Below are 14,865 nucleotides of genomic sequence, written 5' to 3' on the forward strand. Positions count from 1 at the left end.
TTATATATATATATAATTTATATTTTATCACGTATATTTATACTGGAAAATTCAATCTCTTTTGTCTTAAGATTTTTCTTTGTCATTCTAAATGACTCAAATCAACAAATAGCTAATAAGTAATATCGTTTGTATTATATATTAATATATTATTACATATTATCGTATATTAATACATAATAAATAAATAATATTGCATTTGTAATTTCGACTGCCATGGCTTAACAAGAGCTCCTTTATTCTCGCGTCAATCCGTCGGGCTATGAATGTGCGATGCTTTGTTGTGTTTGTTCCGGCGATTTAGAAGGGGCTAAACATGTCACACACGAGCGGGGAGCTAAGCTCCCTCCGCTCTAGTTGATAATTGATCCCGATTGAATTTAACATCACATGTGTTGTTTCGACATGGTACGCGCAAGAATGTCATACAAATAGATTATGCAATATAGTGCCTGCTTCACGCTTAAATTAATGTTTGATAGAGGAACTGAAGTTATAAATAGTCACCGAAACGAAATAGCAATAAAGATGTCGGAGGCGACATTAATTATGCAATAAAAGTCTTTTAAGGATATAACCCTAGCATGATTATTCAATGGATTTTGGAAATTAAATTGTTTATCTCTAAAGGAATAAAGTTAATACTTTGATGCACTTTTTTTAAATTAAACATTTTAACATTTTAACATATAAAACATAAAGATATATATATATATATGTATGTGTCTTTCCCTTTGAAAACAGAAATGCGTGGGATGTAATAAAAAATGTGTGTTACACGCACATGTCTTCTAATGTTTATCATCAAAATTATATTATGAATATTTATCATCGAATTACAATTGAGATAAAGATCATGTTTTAAAGTTACATTTCGGGCATTACAATTATTATTGCATTATTATTGTTGCTATTGTATTGCAAATAAAGTGTCATATTTTAAAGATTGCATACGTTATTATTATAACACGATCGCATATTTCTATCTTTATTAACGTTTTGCATACTTTTAATTTCAGGTGGTTTGGGGTATAAAGCTTATTCAGGGCATGATGGCCTCGCGGAGAAGAGGAAACAACGTCGGATACGAACAACATTTACGTCAGCCCAGCTGAAAGAACTGGAGCGTGCATTCCAGGAGACACATTATCCAGATATCTACACCAGAGAAGAAATCGCTATGAAAATCGATCTGACGGAAGCCAGAGTACAAGTAAGTGCATTTTTCCTTTTGCGCGATTAATTCTTCTCATGTGAAATTCTACATTAAATTCTACATTAATTCAGCTTCTTTCGTATATAAGAAAAACGTGAGGTTTCTTGTGAAAATTCAAGAATATTAACCCAACACAATAAATTAAATATAATTAATATGAATTAATTATATAGTTTATCACAATTATTTTTTCGGTTTACATATAATTTTGTATTGTACATTGCGCAGTTTGCTTTATTCGCACAAAGAAAGGGCTGTTGCCGGAAAGTTGAGGGTGAGTTAGCCGAAGGAGTGTAGTGTAATTACATTACAGACTCCATTTTCGTTTTCATGGCTACCTAGAGGTCGCGAGCTGATGGATTATGCTGTCTAATACTTGACGGATTATCATGAACGAAAGATGAATGACTTAAGAATAGTACAAATATTATTGTAAAAATCGTTCCTCGTACTCGTAATTACGATATAATATTTTCAAAATTTTATATCGCTACCGATGAGAGAAAAGATTATATTAAACGGTAATTATGGTGATCTTTTTGTAAAACAATCTCTCTTGTTTTACGCGATTTTATTTACATGGTAATTCTCGGGAATTCGATCACAGCGCAATTCGGGATTGCAAATTGAGATGTATCTTTTATGTATGAGGGTAATTGTCCCCGAAATTACAGTTGTTTAAAAGAGATAAACACGGTAAATTTTCTTGTAACAACCGAGTCCATAAACCTTGTTCTCATTTTACGATTCAATTTACATCATTTTGGGATTATCACTCGTCCCGTAAATAGAAATGTATCTTTTTGATACTATTGCTCTAATTTTAGTGGTTTTTTTTTCCAAATTACTAAAACAATCTTTAAATCCTGTTCTTTTTGGAACATTTGACGTTTATTTTTTTTGCTACGGAAATTTGCTCGAAAAATGAAAGATTTTTCTTAACTTTTTAATTTTTAATGTTAACATTGATTATTAAATATGCTTGTTTAAATCTTATTATATCAATATTTGATATAAAAACAAAATCGTACAACTATATTTAACACACTAAACATACGACGAGAGTATGGACTTAAATATTGTATTAAATTAAAATTTATTAAATTATAATTTGCATAAAATACTGCAAACTTTGTTATTTATTTATCTATTATATTGTTATTATTTATTATCAATTTATTGGCCAATATTCAACATTATACAATCTAAAGATTACTTATATTGTAATAAATATAATCACTATTTTTGTCGAACATCCTGTAGAGAAAATTGTTCTCGCTCTATGCAAGACAAATTTACATGATCTTGTAAGCACATTAAGGAAGCTACCTGTCACAGCTTTCTCGTCGATTTCCTTACCTCTCATACGCGTCTTAAGTTACCTGCTCGCGCGAGGACGCAGGTGTCGTGGGAAGGACAGGTGAGGTGAGGTACATGGACGGTAACGCGATTAGAGAGCTCTCCAGACACTAACGGGTCCTAAAGTTAGATTTCCCGGCTGACGTGCATCATTTAACGCCGCCAAAGTACCTTCTCGCCGAATCTCATTCAGATTATCCAGCGCGAACGAGGATCGCGGACGATTTCATTGGTTTCGAGCTTGGAGAGAGAAGGGAACAATAAATTTAATCTTATCTGCGAGACGTAGGCACGGATTAATATAACGTTCGCCATCGACGATCGCGATATTATTACACGGCGAGATGGCGAGTCGAAAACCGTGGAACCAAATCGCCCGCTATTTGCGTCGACAACTTGATATTCTGACATGTATAATCCACTTTTGCACGATGCGCGTGATCATTTTGGCGACGGTAGTTACTTAAGCTGCCGTTAACCCCTTGACCCTACAGCCTTAATGTTCATGATTGATACTGTTTTGGTCAGAGTACGAGAACCTGAAAATTTAGAAACAATTTTGGTTGCAGGCACTTTCCTATTATATTTCGATCGAACTTAATAACATCTCTTTTGCCAAATACGTAACTCTTATCTACCTAATTAGAAAACTAATATTTATCAGTATTTGATTATATTATTTTATCAGATTTATCATCTATTATTTTAGAGAGATAAAAAAGGAGAGAAAACGTATAATGTAAGAATTATTAATTTATAATAAAAATTTATAATAGAATTTATAATAGAAACATGATCATTGATATCATATATATGTGTATGGAATTTGATTTATCCATATATTCGAATCTAGTATATGTAGTATAAGTATATGTCTTTGAACTTTTTAAATGGACATAAATTTATTTAATCTATCTTGAGAAAAGAGACGGAAAGCTATCTCTGGAGAACGGCGATAATCTAACATAAAACATGCGTTCTTTATTTTTACATTTTTCTCTATTTATCCATTCATGTGATATTTACACACGATTTCAAATCTCTTCACAAATAGTCTCTTCTTGAATCTATTTAAATCTTTCTTATATTATTTACTTTCTCTTTTTTCTCTTACAATCTTTGTGATCTTCTTTCTTTTCTCGTTCTTACTTAGATTGAATTTTTTTCCTATTAATGCCATAATAAATTTACATGATATAATTAATTATTTTTAGTTAGACAAAAATAGTTATAAAGTATATACGATACTTTATGATTGCAATTGCGTGGACACTGTAAAAATTTTGTTAGTTCTTTGTTAATAAATATATAAAGTATTCTTGTCATAAAAATAAAAGAATCATGATAGAGTAAAAAACATTTATTTCTTCAAAAACATTCAGTAAATTAGTTTTTAAATGTTTACTTATGATATATATAATATGAATGCATATAATAATTATTTTCTTAATTAACAATATATAAGAGATATCGAGCCGCAAAGAATCTAAGAGAATTAATCTATAATCATTTATTTCCAAGTTTCTCTCTTTTGTACAGAATATCATAGGAGAAGTTCTCCTTTAATTTAATTTAATTTAATTTATTTCTATGTGAAATTTGTGATTAAGTAATAATGTGAACAGGGACCTTCAAAGATATATTTTTACAACTCTTTGTAATCGCCGAATTTTTGTATTCCATTGCGCTTTATGTCGGACGCGCGCGTGTGTTCGCGTATCATGAGCGAGGACCGCGCGATAATGAAGCGCGAGATAACTATTAATACTCTAGTAGTTTGCGGGTTCGCGGCGCGACCGCCATCTCTGGCGAGGTTTATCCTCCCGCGGTGGGGTAAGTCCTTTGTCTGCTCGACTTTGCCCTCCTCCTGTCCTGACAGGACGTACGGTCCCTCAAGAGTTTCCCTCATCCCTTCATTCGTGATTCGTTCGTTCGCTATCGCGAGTTATCCTACCCCCGCTGTCTTCCAACCCTCCGATTCATCCCCTCGTTCCCTGCTTTCCATCCCTCTCAGTCCTCTATCTCGTCGATGGCGGCTGCTCGATAAAATTTCCTCCCTCTCGCGTCGTGAGAGTCATTGGCTTCCTCCACATTCGCCCCTCCTGCACATCCTGTCTCCAGGATACTTCCTAATCGGCTGCCATTACTACCCCTATTTTCTCTCACTATCTATAGTTTCGCTCTTAGCAAGAAGTATAAATTAAATTACACAGAGGAATGTTTCCGTTATAACTCTTTTCCTTGAACATTATCTACCATTATTTCTCCTTTTCCCCGTATCTTAAGATACTTCCTAATCGATTGCCGTTATTATCTCTCTATCTTTCTAGTTTTATCTCTAGTGGGAAATATAAATTAAGTTATACACATGGAGAGAGATATACGTTTGCCAGATCTTTTTCCTCAAGCGTTATCTATCTCTCATTTCTTCTTCTCTTTGTATTTAATTTATAATATAATCTAATCGGCTACAATGATTATCTTCTTGTTCTTTCGGTATATATTAAATATCTTATTCTAAGATATAAATTAAATATTTCTCCCTGCTAATTCTTTGAGTATTATCTGTAGAAAAATTTCTTGTTTTCCACTTTTTATTTAAAGTACATCCTAATTGTATTACTGCTCAAAAATGCACGCAAAACATCAGAATTCTAGAAAAAATATAATAACAATAATAATGTTTATTGAACATAAAGTAAAAAATATAGATATTTTTCTTTTGTGAGTGTGTTAAACTCCCCATTTTTTTTTACCTATTCTTATTTAATCTTGTATTTATATTAATTATGTATAAAACACGGAAAACATGTTATCACATTCCATAGATATGTTAATGTATTATGATTATTGAACTTATTTTTTATCCAATACATCTTATTCGATTTAAAGAAAAATCCAATGATCAAGAATATACTACAAAGTATCATCTTGATACGATATTCTTGGTGCATCCACCAAACTTGAGCAATACTTATTATTATTTTCTCACCTCCGTTAACCATCATCGATCTCGTGTCGGTTTACTTCGAGCAAATTCTATCAAATTGAGATATTAAATTTGTGGAAAAACGCAAGATGGATTCGATCGGGCGTGATTATGGCGTGAAACACGGTAGGTCGACACACCTTAAGAAGAGGTAAAACGTGTTGGATCGGATTACCTTGCAACAACAGAAGCAGGCTCTAACGGATATCGGAATTCTACTTGGCAAAGCGCTCTAGGTAGGGGCGCATAACTAAGTCAGCGTGCTATTGATAGTCGAGATTCTCTCGACGTGCGCGTGTAACACCGCGTAGAAATATCCCGTCGCTCGTCGTTGGCGCGGCTGACGTCGATAAAAATATCCGAAAGATGATTGAATTTGTAACATTATCCGCTGCATTATGCACCGCATATGCACCGGCTATAATTTGATAGTCGCGCGCGAGATCGACTGCTCGTTCGCGGTACCCAAAACGGCGAAGAGAATGTTTCCGTAAGAATGGCACTCTCGACGAACAGAACAAAATATTGGCAAGAATTGAGCAGTGATCGTAAAAGCGATATCATAGTGCGATAAAGGCAAATTCTGAGATATTCTTACGGAAATTGGTATAAATCGCTGTAACACCATATGATATGTACAAATGCCTGAAAAATATGTATAAAAACTTTTACATAGTCTACGAAATAATACTAGAAAGAAAAAACACAAGGAATAATTTATGTATTTTATAATATTTTTTATCACGTTTCAAAAAAGAGGGACTTAAATCTCTAATATTTGTACTTTTTTCTTTATATTTTTGTTATTTATATAATTTGATAACTCGAAAGACATAATTTTATTGCTTTCTGAGATTTGATTGATATTTTTTCCAAAATAAATTATTTGTGTAAATATGCTTAATCTTTATTTGTTGTAAAAATATACAATTTAAAATATATATTTTGTCATAAAAATAATCGAAATTATATCATATATATATTTTAAATAAGGAACACGTAAGAATATATATACATATATAAATAATAAGAACTACTTAGGATATTATTATTAGAAACAACTTTACCCATATTCGATCTCACCCAGATTGGCGTCAATATATTATTGATGATATTAATGTCCTTCATTATGCAATATTGATAAATCAGCTCTACATACGTATGCAACTCTAAAGTGATATCTTTCGTCGAGATTATTACTCGCATTGTCAATATCAGTTTTTGGACGAAAATGCATTTAAAAAACATGTTATTCGTTTTGACAATTGTTGATAATAGTTTCGCTCGTTCCAGAGGAATATTGAAGCGAGTTTGATCGATAGAAACGATCACGATATTCGAAACCATTCCCCTGTAAAACTCGTGTCCATGAGACAATTGGTATATGGTGTATATTTTGTAGATTCAATTTTTCTCTGGTTACTGTGCGAAAGACACGATTATGTCACACTCACTTTTTGGAATGTATCTCGCAGTTTCCTGTTCTCATCTCTTTTATAATTAAACTCCCCATTTTTTTTTACCTATTCTTATTTAATCTTGTATTTATATTAATTATGTATAAAACACGGAAAACATGTTATCACATTCCATAGATATGTTAATGTATTATGATTATTGAACTTATTTTTTATCCAATACATCTTATTCGATTTAAAGAAAAATCCAATGATCAAGAATATACTACAAAGTATCATCTTGATACGATATTCTTGGTGCATCCACTAAACTTGAGCAATACTTATTATTATTTTCTCACCTCCGTTAACCATCATCGATCTCGTGTCGGTTTACTTCGAGCAAATTCTATCAAATTGAGATATTAAATTTGTGGAAAAACGCAAGATGGATTCGATCGGGCGTGATTATGGCGTGAAACACGGTAGGTCGACACACCTTAAGAAGAGGTAAAACGTGTTGGATCGGATTACCTTGCAACAACAGAAGCAGGCTCTAACGGATATCGGAATTCTACTTGGCAAAGCGCTCTAGGTAGGGGCGCATAACTAAGTCAGCGTGCTATTGATAGTCGAGATTCTCTCGACGTGCGCGTGTAACACCGCGTAGAAATATCCCGTCGCTCGTCGTTGGCGCGGCTGACGTCGATAAAAATATCCGAAAGATGATTGAATTTGTAACATTATCCGCTGCATTATGCACCGCATATGCACCGGCTATAATTTGATAGTCGCGCGCGAGATCGACTGCTCGTTCGCGGTACCCAAAACGGCGAAGAGAATGTTTCCGTAAGAATGGCACTCTCGACGAACAGAACAAAATATTGGCAAGAATTGAGCAGTGATCGTAAAAGCGATATCATAGTGCGATAAAGGCAAATTCTGAGATATTCTTACGGAAATTGGTATAAATCGCTGTAACACCATATGATATGTACAAATGCCTGAAAAATATGTATAAAAACTTTTACATAGTCTACGAAATAATACTAGAAAGAAAAAACACAAGGAATAATTTATGTATTTTATAATATTTTTTATCACGTTTCAAAAAAGAGGGACTTAAATCTCTAATATTTGTACTTTTTTCTTTATATTTTTGTTATTTATATAATTTGATAACTCGAAAGACATAATTTTATTGCTTTCTGAGATTTGATTGATATTTTTTCCAAAATAAATTATTTGTGTAAATATGCTTAATCTTTATTTGTTGTAAAAATATACAATTTAAAATATATATTTTGTCATAAAAATAATCGAAATTATATCATATATATATTTTAAATAAGGAACACGTAAGAATATATATACATATATAAATAATAAGAACTACTTAGGATATTATTATTAGAAACAACTTTACCCATATTCGATCTCACCCAGATTGGCGTCAATATATTATTGATGATATTAATGTCCTTCATTATGCAATATTGATAAATCAGCTCTACATACGTATGCAACTCTAAAGTGATATCTTTCGTCGAGATTATTACTCGCATTGTCAATATCAGTTTTTGGACGAAAATGCATTTAAAAAACATGTTATTCGTTTTGACAATTGTTGATAATAGTTTCGCTCGTTCCAGAGGAATATTGAAGCGAGTTTGATCGATAGAAACGATCACGATATTCGAAACCATTCCCCTGTAAAACTCGTGTCCATGAGACAATTGGTATATGGTGTATATTTTGTAGATTCAATTTTTCTCTGGTTACTGTGCGAAAGACACGATTATGTCACACTCACTTTTTGGAATGTATCTCGCAGTTTCCTGTTCTCATCTCTTTTATAATCATATTAAATATATGCAGCAGAGAATATACATTTATAAATTCATTCATCTATAGATAAGAATGAAGATTCTGAGAATTGTTTCTAATAAATTGTTTCCGATATTTATTACATTTTCAATAACTTGAAAAAAGGAGAGAGAGAGACATGAAACATTATTTTTATACATTTAAAAATATATTATTCGATATCATAATAATTATATTATTTAATAGAGATTATAAAAAAAAAAATGAATGTTATATCCCATAATATTTCTTTTACTTTTTAAATTACAAAATGATATCAACTCTTTGTTCCAAGCATTTAATTAAAGCACCATTTGTCGCTTGATAGCGATTGCCCAATTGGGCGTTTATCAATAATTGCTCGTGATGGCGATTGTTTATTAAAAATATTCACCTTGACTGAATGATCTCGAATCTCTACGCTTTTGATCTAATTATGCAAATTTTCTCAAGACTGGTGATCTTTGTCTCCTCGGTTCATCTGTCTTCGAGAAGACAGTCATGAGTCATTCAGTGATTGAATTATATACTTAAAGATCCTGCATCACGTTTTCATCTTTTGCGCCGCAATGAGCGTGGCACGAAATTAATCAACGTTGACCCACATCTCTTTTCGATTGGACCGATGCCACACAACATAAACCGCGCGTAAAGGGACGACGAGTTTCTGATTACTCGTTTCCATTGATTTAAGACCTGTTCATGTGACAATAGGCACGCAGTCTTGTCTCGTTGTAATCGTAATGTAATGTACCAAATATAATCGTAATGTATCAAAAATGCCATATATCTTTTAAGACTAAATGCAATAGATACAAAAAATAACGTAATAAAGTATTTTAGTTTTGAAAACATTTTACATAATTCAAAAAAAAAGAAAATTATTATTTAATTTTTTAGAAATTATTTTGGTAATATAAAATATTTCTCAAAATTTCTTCAATAATACATTTTGAACTTGTTGACACTTTTAATATAATGTAAATCAATTGATGGAAATTAGCTTTCGTCTGCAGCTTCTTCTTTGTCTCTTGCAATATTCAATTTTTACGAATATTCATACATTTGCCTTACGAGTACTCATAATCGTAGTAGTTACAGAATAAAATAATAACAATTTGTAAATGCATATGTATATTGATGACACCGTTGACGGTGATTATAACTTTTGCAGATGTGAAATAGATATATTTGGCTTTTGCCACAAAATTTATGAATCTTTATCTAAAATAGAAAATTAGATTTATGGGAATTAGATTACGATTAGCTAAGAATTTTGTATTTGTTTCACTACATTGCAACTGCGACGAGCCTTATGTGTGAATGATACTTCATACTTACATCGTTACATCCCACGTCCCATTGACTACAACGCTTCGGCCGTCGCGTGGCGGCACGTTTCGCTGCTCTGAGTCACATGTCACTCAGTATGAATTACAATTCCATTAACGTAGTAGAGCAGCGGAGCTGTGCATAATACGGTACAAACCTGTTCTCTCCCTCTCTATCTCTTTCTCTCTATCTCTGTTTCTCTCCCCCTCCCTTTCTTTTTCTAGATTGGGATGTCAATGTGCGGAGTATAATATTGCGAAGGGAGAGCGAGGGGCAACAATAGCATTCCAATGTGGGACAGGCGATCGAAGTCGCGTTTTTCGCCGCTAACGAGATTAATATTCACTCGCGTACACAGATCGATACGAGATGAGCGAAAAATACGAGTTTTCGTAAAGATCAGCTACGGTCTTTTTGTATTGCGTAGATAACATATTTGTCGTATTATGAAAAATTCTTTTTCTACTGCTTTTATAGATATTTGCACACAAGATAAATATATTCGTATACCAGAGAATTGCGTTTTTGCAGATAGTGTCTTACGAATAATAATTGATTATCGAAAATAATATTTATTATATATATATGTAGTTAGCATATTTGGATATTCGAAAAATACAATATTAAACGTATTGATAAATATTATTAATTTGGTATAGAATTTTGCTATAGATGCGGATAATTTAGTCGAATAATATATGATAATATTAGTGTTAATCAATAAATACTTTATTTAATGATATTTATTATTTATCGATTATTTACTATTCAATTATTTTATTGTGGATTTTTGCTTGTAACAATATATACATATATTCAAAAACTATCATTGCAGAGGCAAGTCAACTCGCGGCGTGTTGCTTTTCCTGTCGCATACGCAGCGATTAAATTCACTCATATAAAAATAAAAAAAAAAAACGATAACATTTTCTAAAATCATTATTAAAACGTAGTATATATGATTTCTTTTATTTTTAGTCCTTACGAGATTTAATTCCAAAAACCAGTTTGTATATATATAACAAAGATAAACTTTAAAGCAATATATATACGAATAAAAAGAAATGACATAATATTATTATATTGTATATACTATTTATTGTGTATATTATATTATATTATTTTTTTATGATATACTATTATATTATATTATTTTTTTTTATCGTAAAAAGTAATAGGATTGCGAGGAGACCAGAATTAGCGCAAATAATTCCTATGTTTTCTGATTGTTTTATTAATCGGTACTTGAGCTTTGACTTAAATATTGTTTATTTGAAATGAGTATTCGAGAAATTCACGTACAAGTTGAAAGTGGACAGGACAATTTTGAGACCTCGGGAATACGAACGACGCAGTCGAAAAATCAACGTGAATTTTCTTCTATCCCTCGGTGGGATACATCGCTGTCAAGTGAAACAAGACGTCCCCTTGTCTCTTGCGGGAATGAAAGACAGAGACAAGCACGACCGCGAGCTCGATCCTCGAAGGGACGAGAAGCCGAGAGCGAGAAGCCAGAAATTGAGGAAGGAGAAATTGGAGAAAAGGGGAGAAATCGAACGGTGAAAAGAGAAGGCAAGCATGAGAGGATCTTAAGGGAGACAAAAAGAAACGTAAAAATCCAAAGGATGCGGGGAAAAACGAAATGGGAAAGAAGACGACTTCAAGAGAAGGAGAGAAAAGGATAAAAATAGATAGACTAAAAGTACAAGATGGTGAGGAAGAAAGACAGAGAGAGGTACAAAAGAAACATGAATACTGAGAACGAGAAGCGATTGTAAAAGGAAGAGGGATGCGACGTCTAAGGGATGGGAGCAGAGGGAGAGAACGAGATAGAAAGGATGAACAAACGGGGGGATGCAGGGCTGGGAACTGGAGACGATTCCGGGAGCCGAGGGGTTGCTGCAGTCGGTAGCACGGAGGGATGAAATGGGGAAAACATTCGCCCGGGATCTGGCGGCTGGTGTCGGGGCTGGGCTGATACACAAGGGGCCCATGCCAGAGTGTGCGCCGGTAATTGCGAGCTCTATGTAGATCCACTTACAGTGATTAAAAACTGTCCTGCTGGGTATCATCCGCGGCGGAACGACGCAACGAGGACGACCGCCCGGAAAAGAAGAGAGGAGCGAAACGATCAGGATGCGCGCCGCCAAGAATAATTCCGTCACGTTTTGCGGCCACGTCATTTCGCGCGTGTTCAGCAATCTCCGCCTTGTCCCAAGATTATTGTGGTCCGATCGCCATGTTCGAGAAAGCAAATTGCATGCTTAAACGCAGCTTTTCCTACGGTACTTTTCATATTACGGTATTTTCAGATTATATGCTTATTGTTATACGATCATCTTGAGGTATTAAAGCGCTGAAAATAATAAGTAAAATAATAACGAGGATATTTTAAAGGAAATTTTTAGATTTTTTCGAAAAATATAAATATAAAAAAAAATATACATATTTATAAAATAATTGTTCAAAAATAGAAACTGTTTTTTGAAAAAACTTGATAATATAAACTTTAATTTAGTATATTATACGTATTAGCAATATTAGAATTGCAATTATTTTATATATTCGTAACGATATGTAATAATTATTATTTTGATTGAGAGAAAAAGAGAGTGAAGTCTCGGCGAAAGAAACATCTTTCGAGAAAAACAGATTTAATCAGTCTGTTAAAGACGGATATTTTACGGCTAATTTAAAATTCTTCTTTTAATTTTAAAATACTGCGTTACTAATTTATATATAAAAGTAAATTGAGAGTTTTGCAATTAGATATTTAATATTACATTTTAAAAATCCAATTAATATATTTTATAAATGTGCTGATTATGTGCAAAACTAATCAGATTTAATTATTATAATCGATTTTCTTGTACTCGTTTTACTGTATGCGGAAACTGCAGCAGTCCAGACTTTCAATTAAGGAAATAAGTTTAGGGTGAAAGCGCATCACCCTGCCATCTCAGTCTTAATTACGATTTGCTCTGTGTAGCACGGAGACATTTGCTTTTATTGGTACGATCGTCGAAATGACTCCATTACAAATTAATTATAAATACGTAAAACTTAATTTTATACAGAATCAATATATTTTTGTAATTATAAATAAAATTACTTTATTTTGATACAACTGTTTTATAAATCGTTAAAAAATAATATTATTGTTTCTCTAACTGTGCGTTGTATATATCATTATTTCACATATAAAATTCATTTGATGACTTTATACATAAATAAAAGCATTTCTGCATATTTTATTATCCGTGAAATTTAACCAATTCGCAATCAATTTTTTTTTAACAAAAATTCGATTATGTATATTTTTTTCGCTGAAACTTTTTATTCAATGTCCTTGTAATTAAATTTGAAAATTCTGTTACAGTCTATTTGTATAAAATACAGACTAGCGTAAAGAAGGGATTATAAAAGACTTTGCATACATGTTCGAATTCTGTCGGCGAAGAGCGTCGGAATAGCACGATCGTGCGGTGCTTCTGTAGATCTGTAGAATCTTCGACATTTACTTTGATCGGCATCAACACAGGATTTAGTCAGAACCAAATAATATCGAGCACAAGAATAGCTATTGCTCTATTGCTACTTCGTGTTTTCCCATGCGAATTAATATCTATGAATGTAGGAAAGTGTATCAATGCATATATTATTGTATTTACCCACACACACACACACACGCAGTCACTGTGTGTTATATGAATCGCAAAATTATTTTCAATGAATCCTGAAACATGAGTTTTATAGAAAAAAATGTATTATATATAAAAGTTTTTTGCTTTTTCAAAGAGGACATATCCTCTTAAGCATGATTTTTCTCTAGGACTAGAGGTGCTTCCAAGATTTTAAACTTGTTTTTGTTTTTTTAAGACAAAAATTATATATTTTTTTAAACTGAATATTTTTACATTTAAAATGACAAAGATAATTGATATATGAAAGAACCAAACGTATATATAATTGTATTTAGAAAAAATCTTGCAATTCTGGAAATTCTTTCATTTAAAAAAAAATAAAAAATAAAAAAATGATATAATAATAATATAAGGTAAAGTACAGACGCATCTCTCGCACGCGCGACGAGTATTGAAACGCATGATCGGAAAAGGGCGGAGGGTAAAATTCCCACACAGAGCTCCCGTATAAAGAGGTGATTAAATATTTATCCAGAAGGTGCCGGACATCTGTCGATATGCCTTGTTGCACTTTATTTTGGCGCGGTATATTTGTTTAACATTAACGCTGTACGCGCGGGCGCGCGCTCTCTCTCCCTAATTCGCCTCGTCGTCGTCATCACTTCTGCAAACAACGGCACACATGCTACGGTCTACTCGAGGTTTGGTCCGTGGCCAAATACGAATTATTAGCGTTGTCTTTGGCATGTATCACGGCAAGCATGCTTATAATGTAGCCGACAATCGAGATAATTTTATTAAAAAAAAAAATTATGAATAATATCCTTTTTTTATTTAGATGTTTTTTTTTTAATTACAAAACGCTACAAAGAATTAATTAAATCTAAGTTTCTCCATTCATTTTGTTAATTTTTTAATTTCTATTTTCTGCACATCTCTGTATAAAAGTGTGTAGAGAAATGAGTCACGCTTCTGCATTAAATAAGTAATTGCTATGAAAATTGATATCATCCCCCTCATACATAGCGTGAAACTTTTAAACGGCTGCGTCGTTAATTTTAT

At 32.6% G+C, this 14,865-nt stretch overlaps 1 protein-coding gene across 1 annotated transcript in view; it reads left to right on the top strand.

The window, feature by feature from the left end:
* Positions 1 to 14,865, top strand: part of LOC115232928 (paired mesoderm homeobox protein 2A-like) — a 37,444-nt gene that overhangs the window by 1,181 nt on the left and 21,398 nt on the right. Inside the window, exons 2-3 of the mRNA XM_029803106.1 lie at positions 1,020 to 1,213; positions 12,020 to 12,169. Coding sequence (XP_029658966.1) covers positions 1,020 to 1,213; positions 12,020 to 12,169 — 344 coding nt within the window. The remainder of the gene's footprint in view (positions 1 to 1,019; positions 1,214 to 12,019; positions 12,170 to 14,865) is intronic.

This window comes from Formica exsecta, unplaced genomic scaffold (assembly GCF_003651465.1).
Source record: "Formica exsecta isolate Colony F162 unplaced genomic scaffold, ASM365146v1 scaffold1510, whole genome shotgun sequence".
Classification (NCBI taxonomy): domain Eukaryota; kingdom Metazoa; phylum Arthropoda; class Insecta; order Hymenoptera; family Formicidae; genus Formica; species Formica exsecta.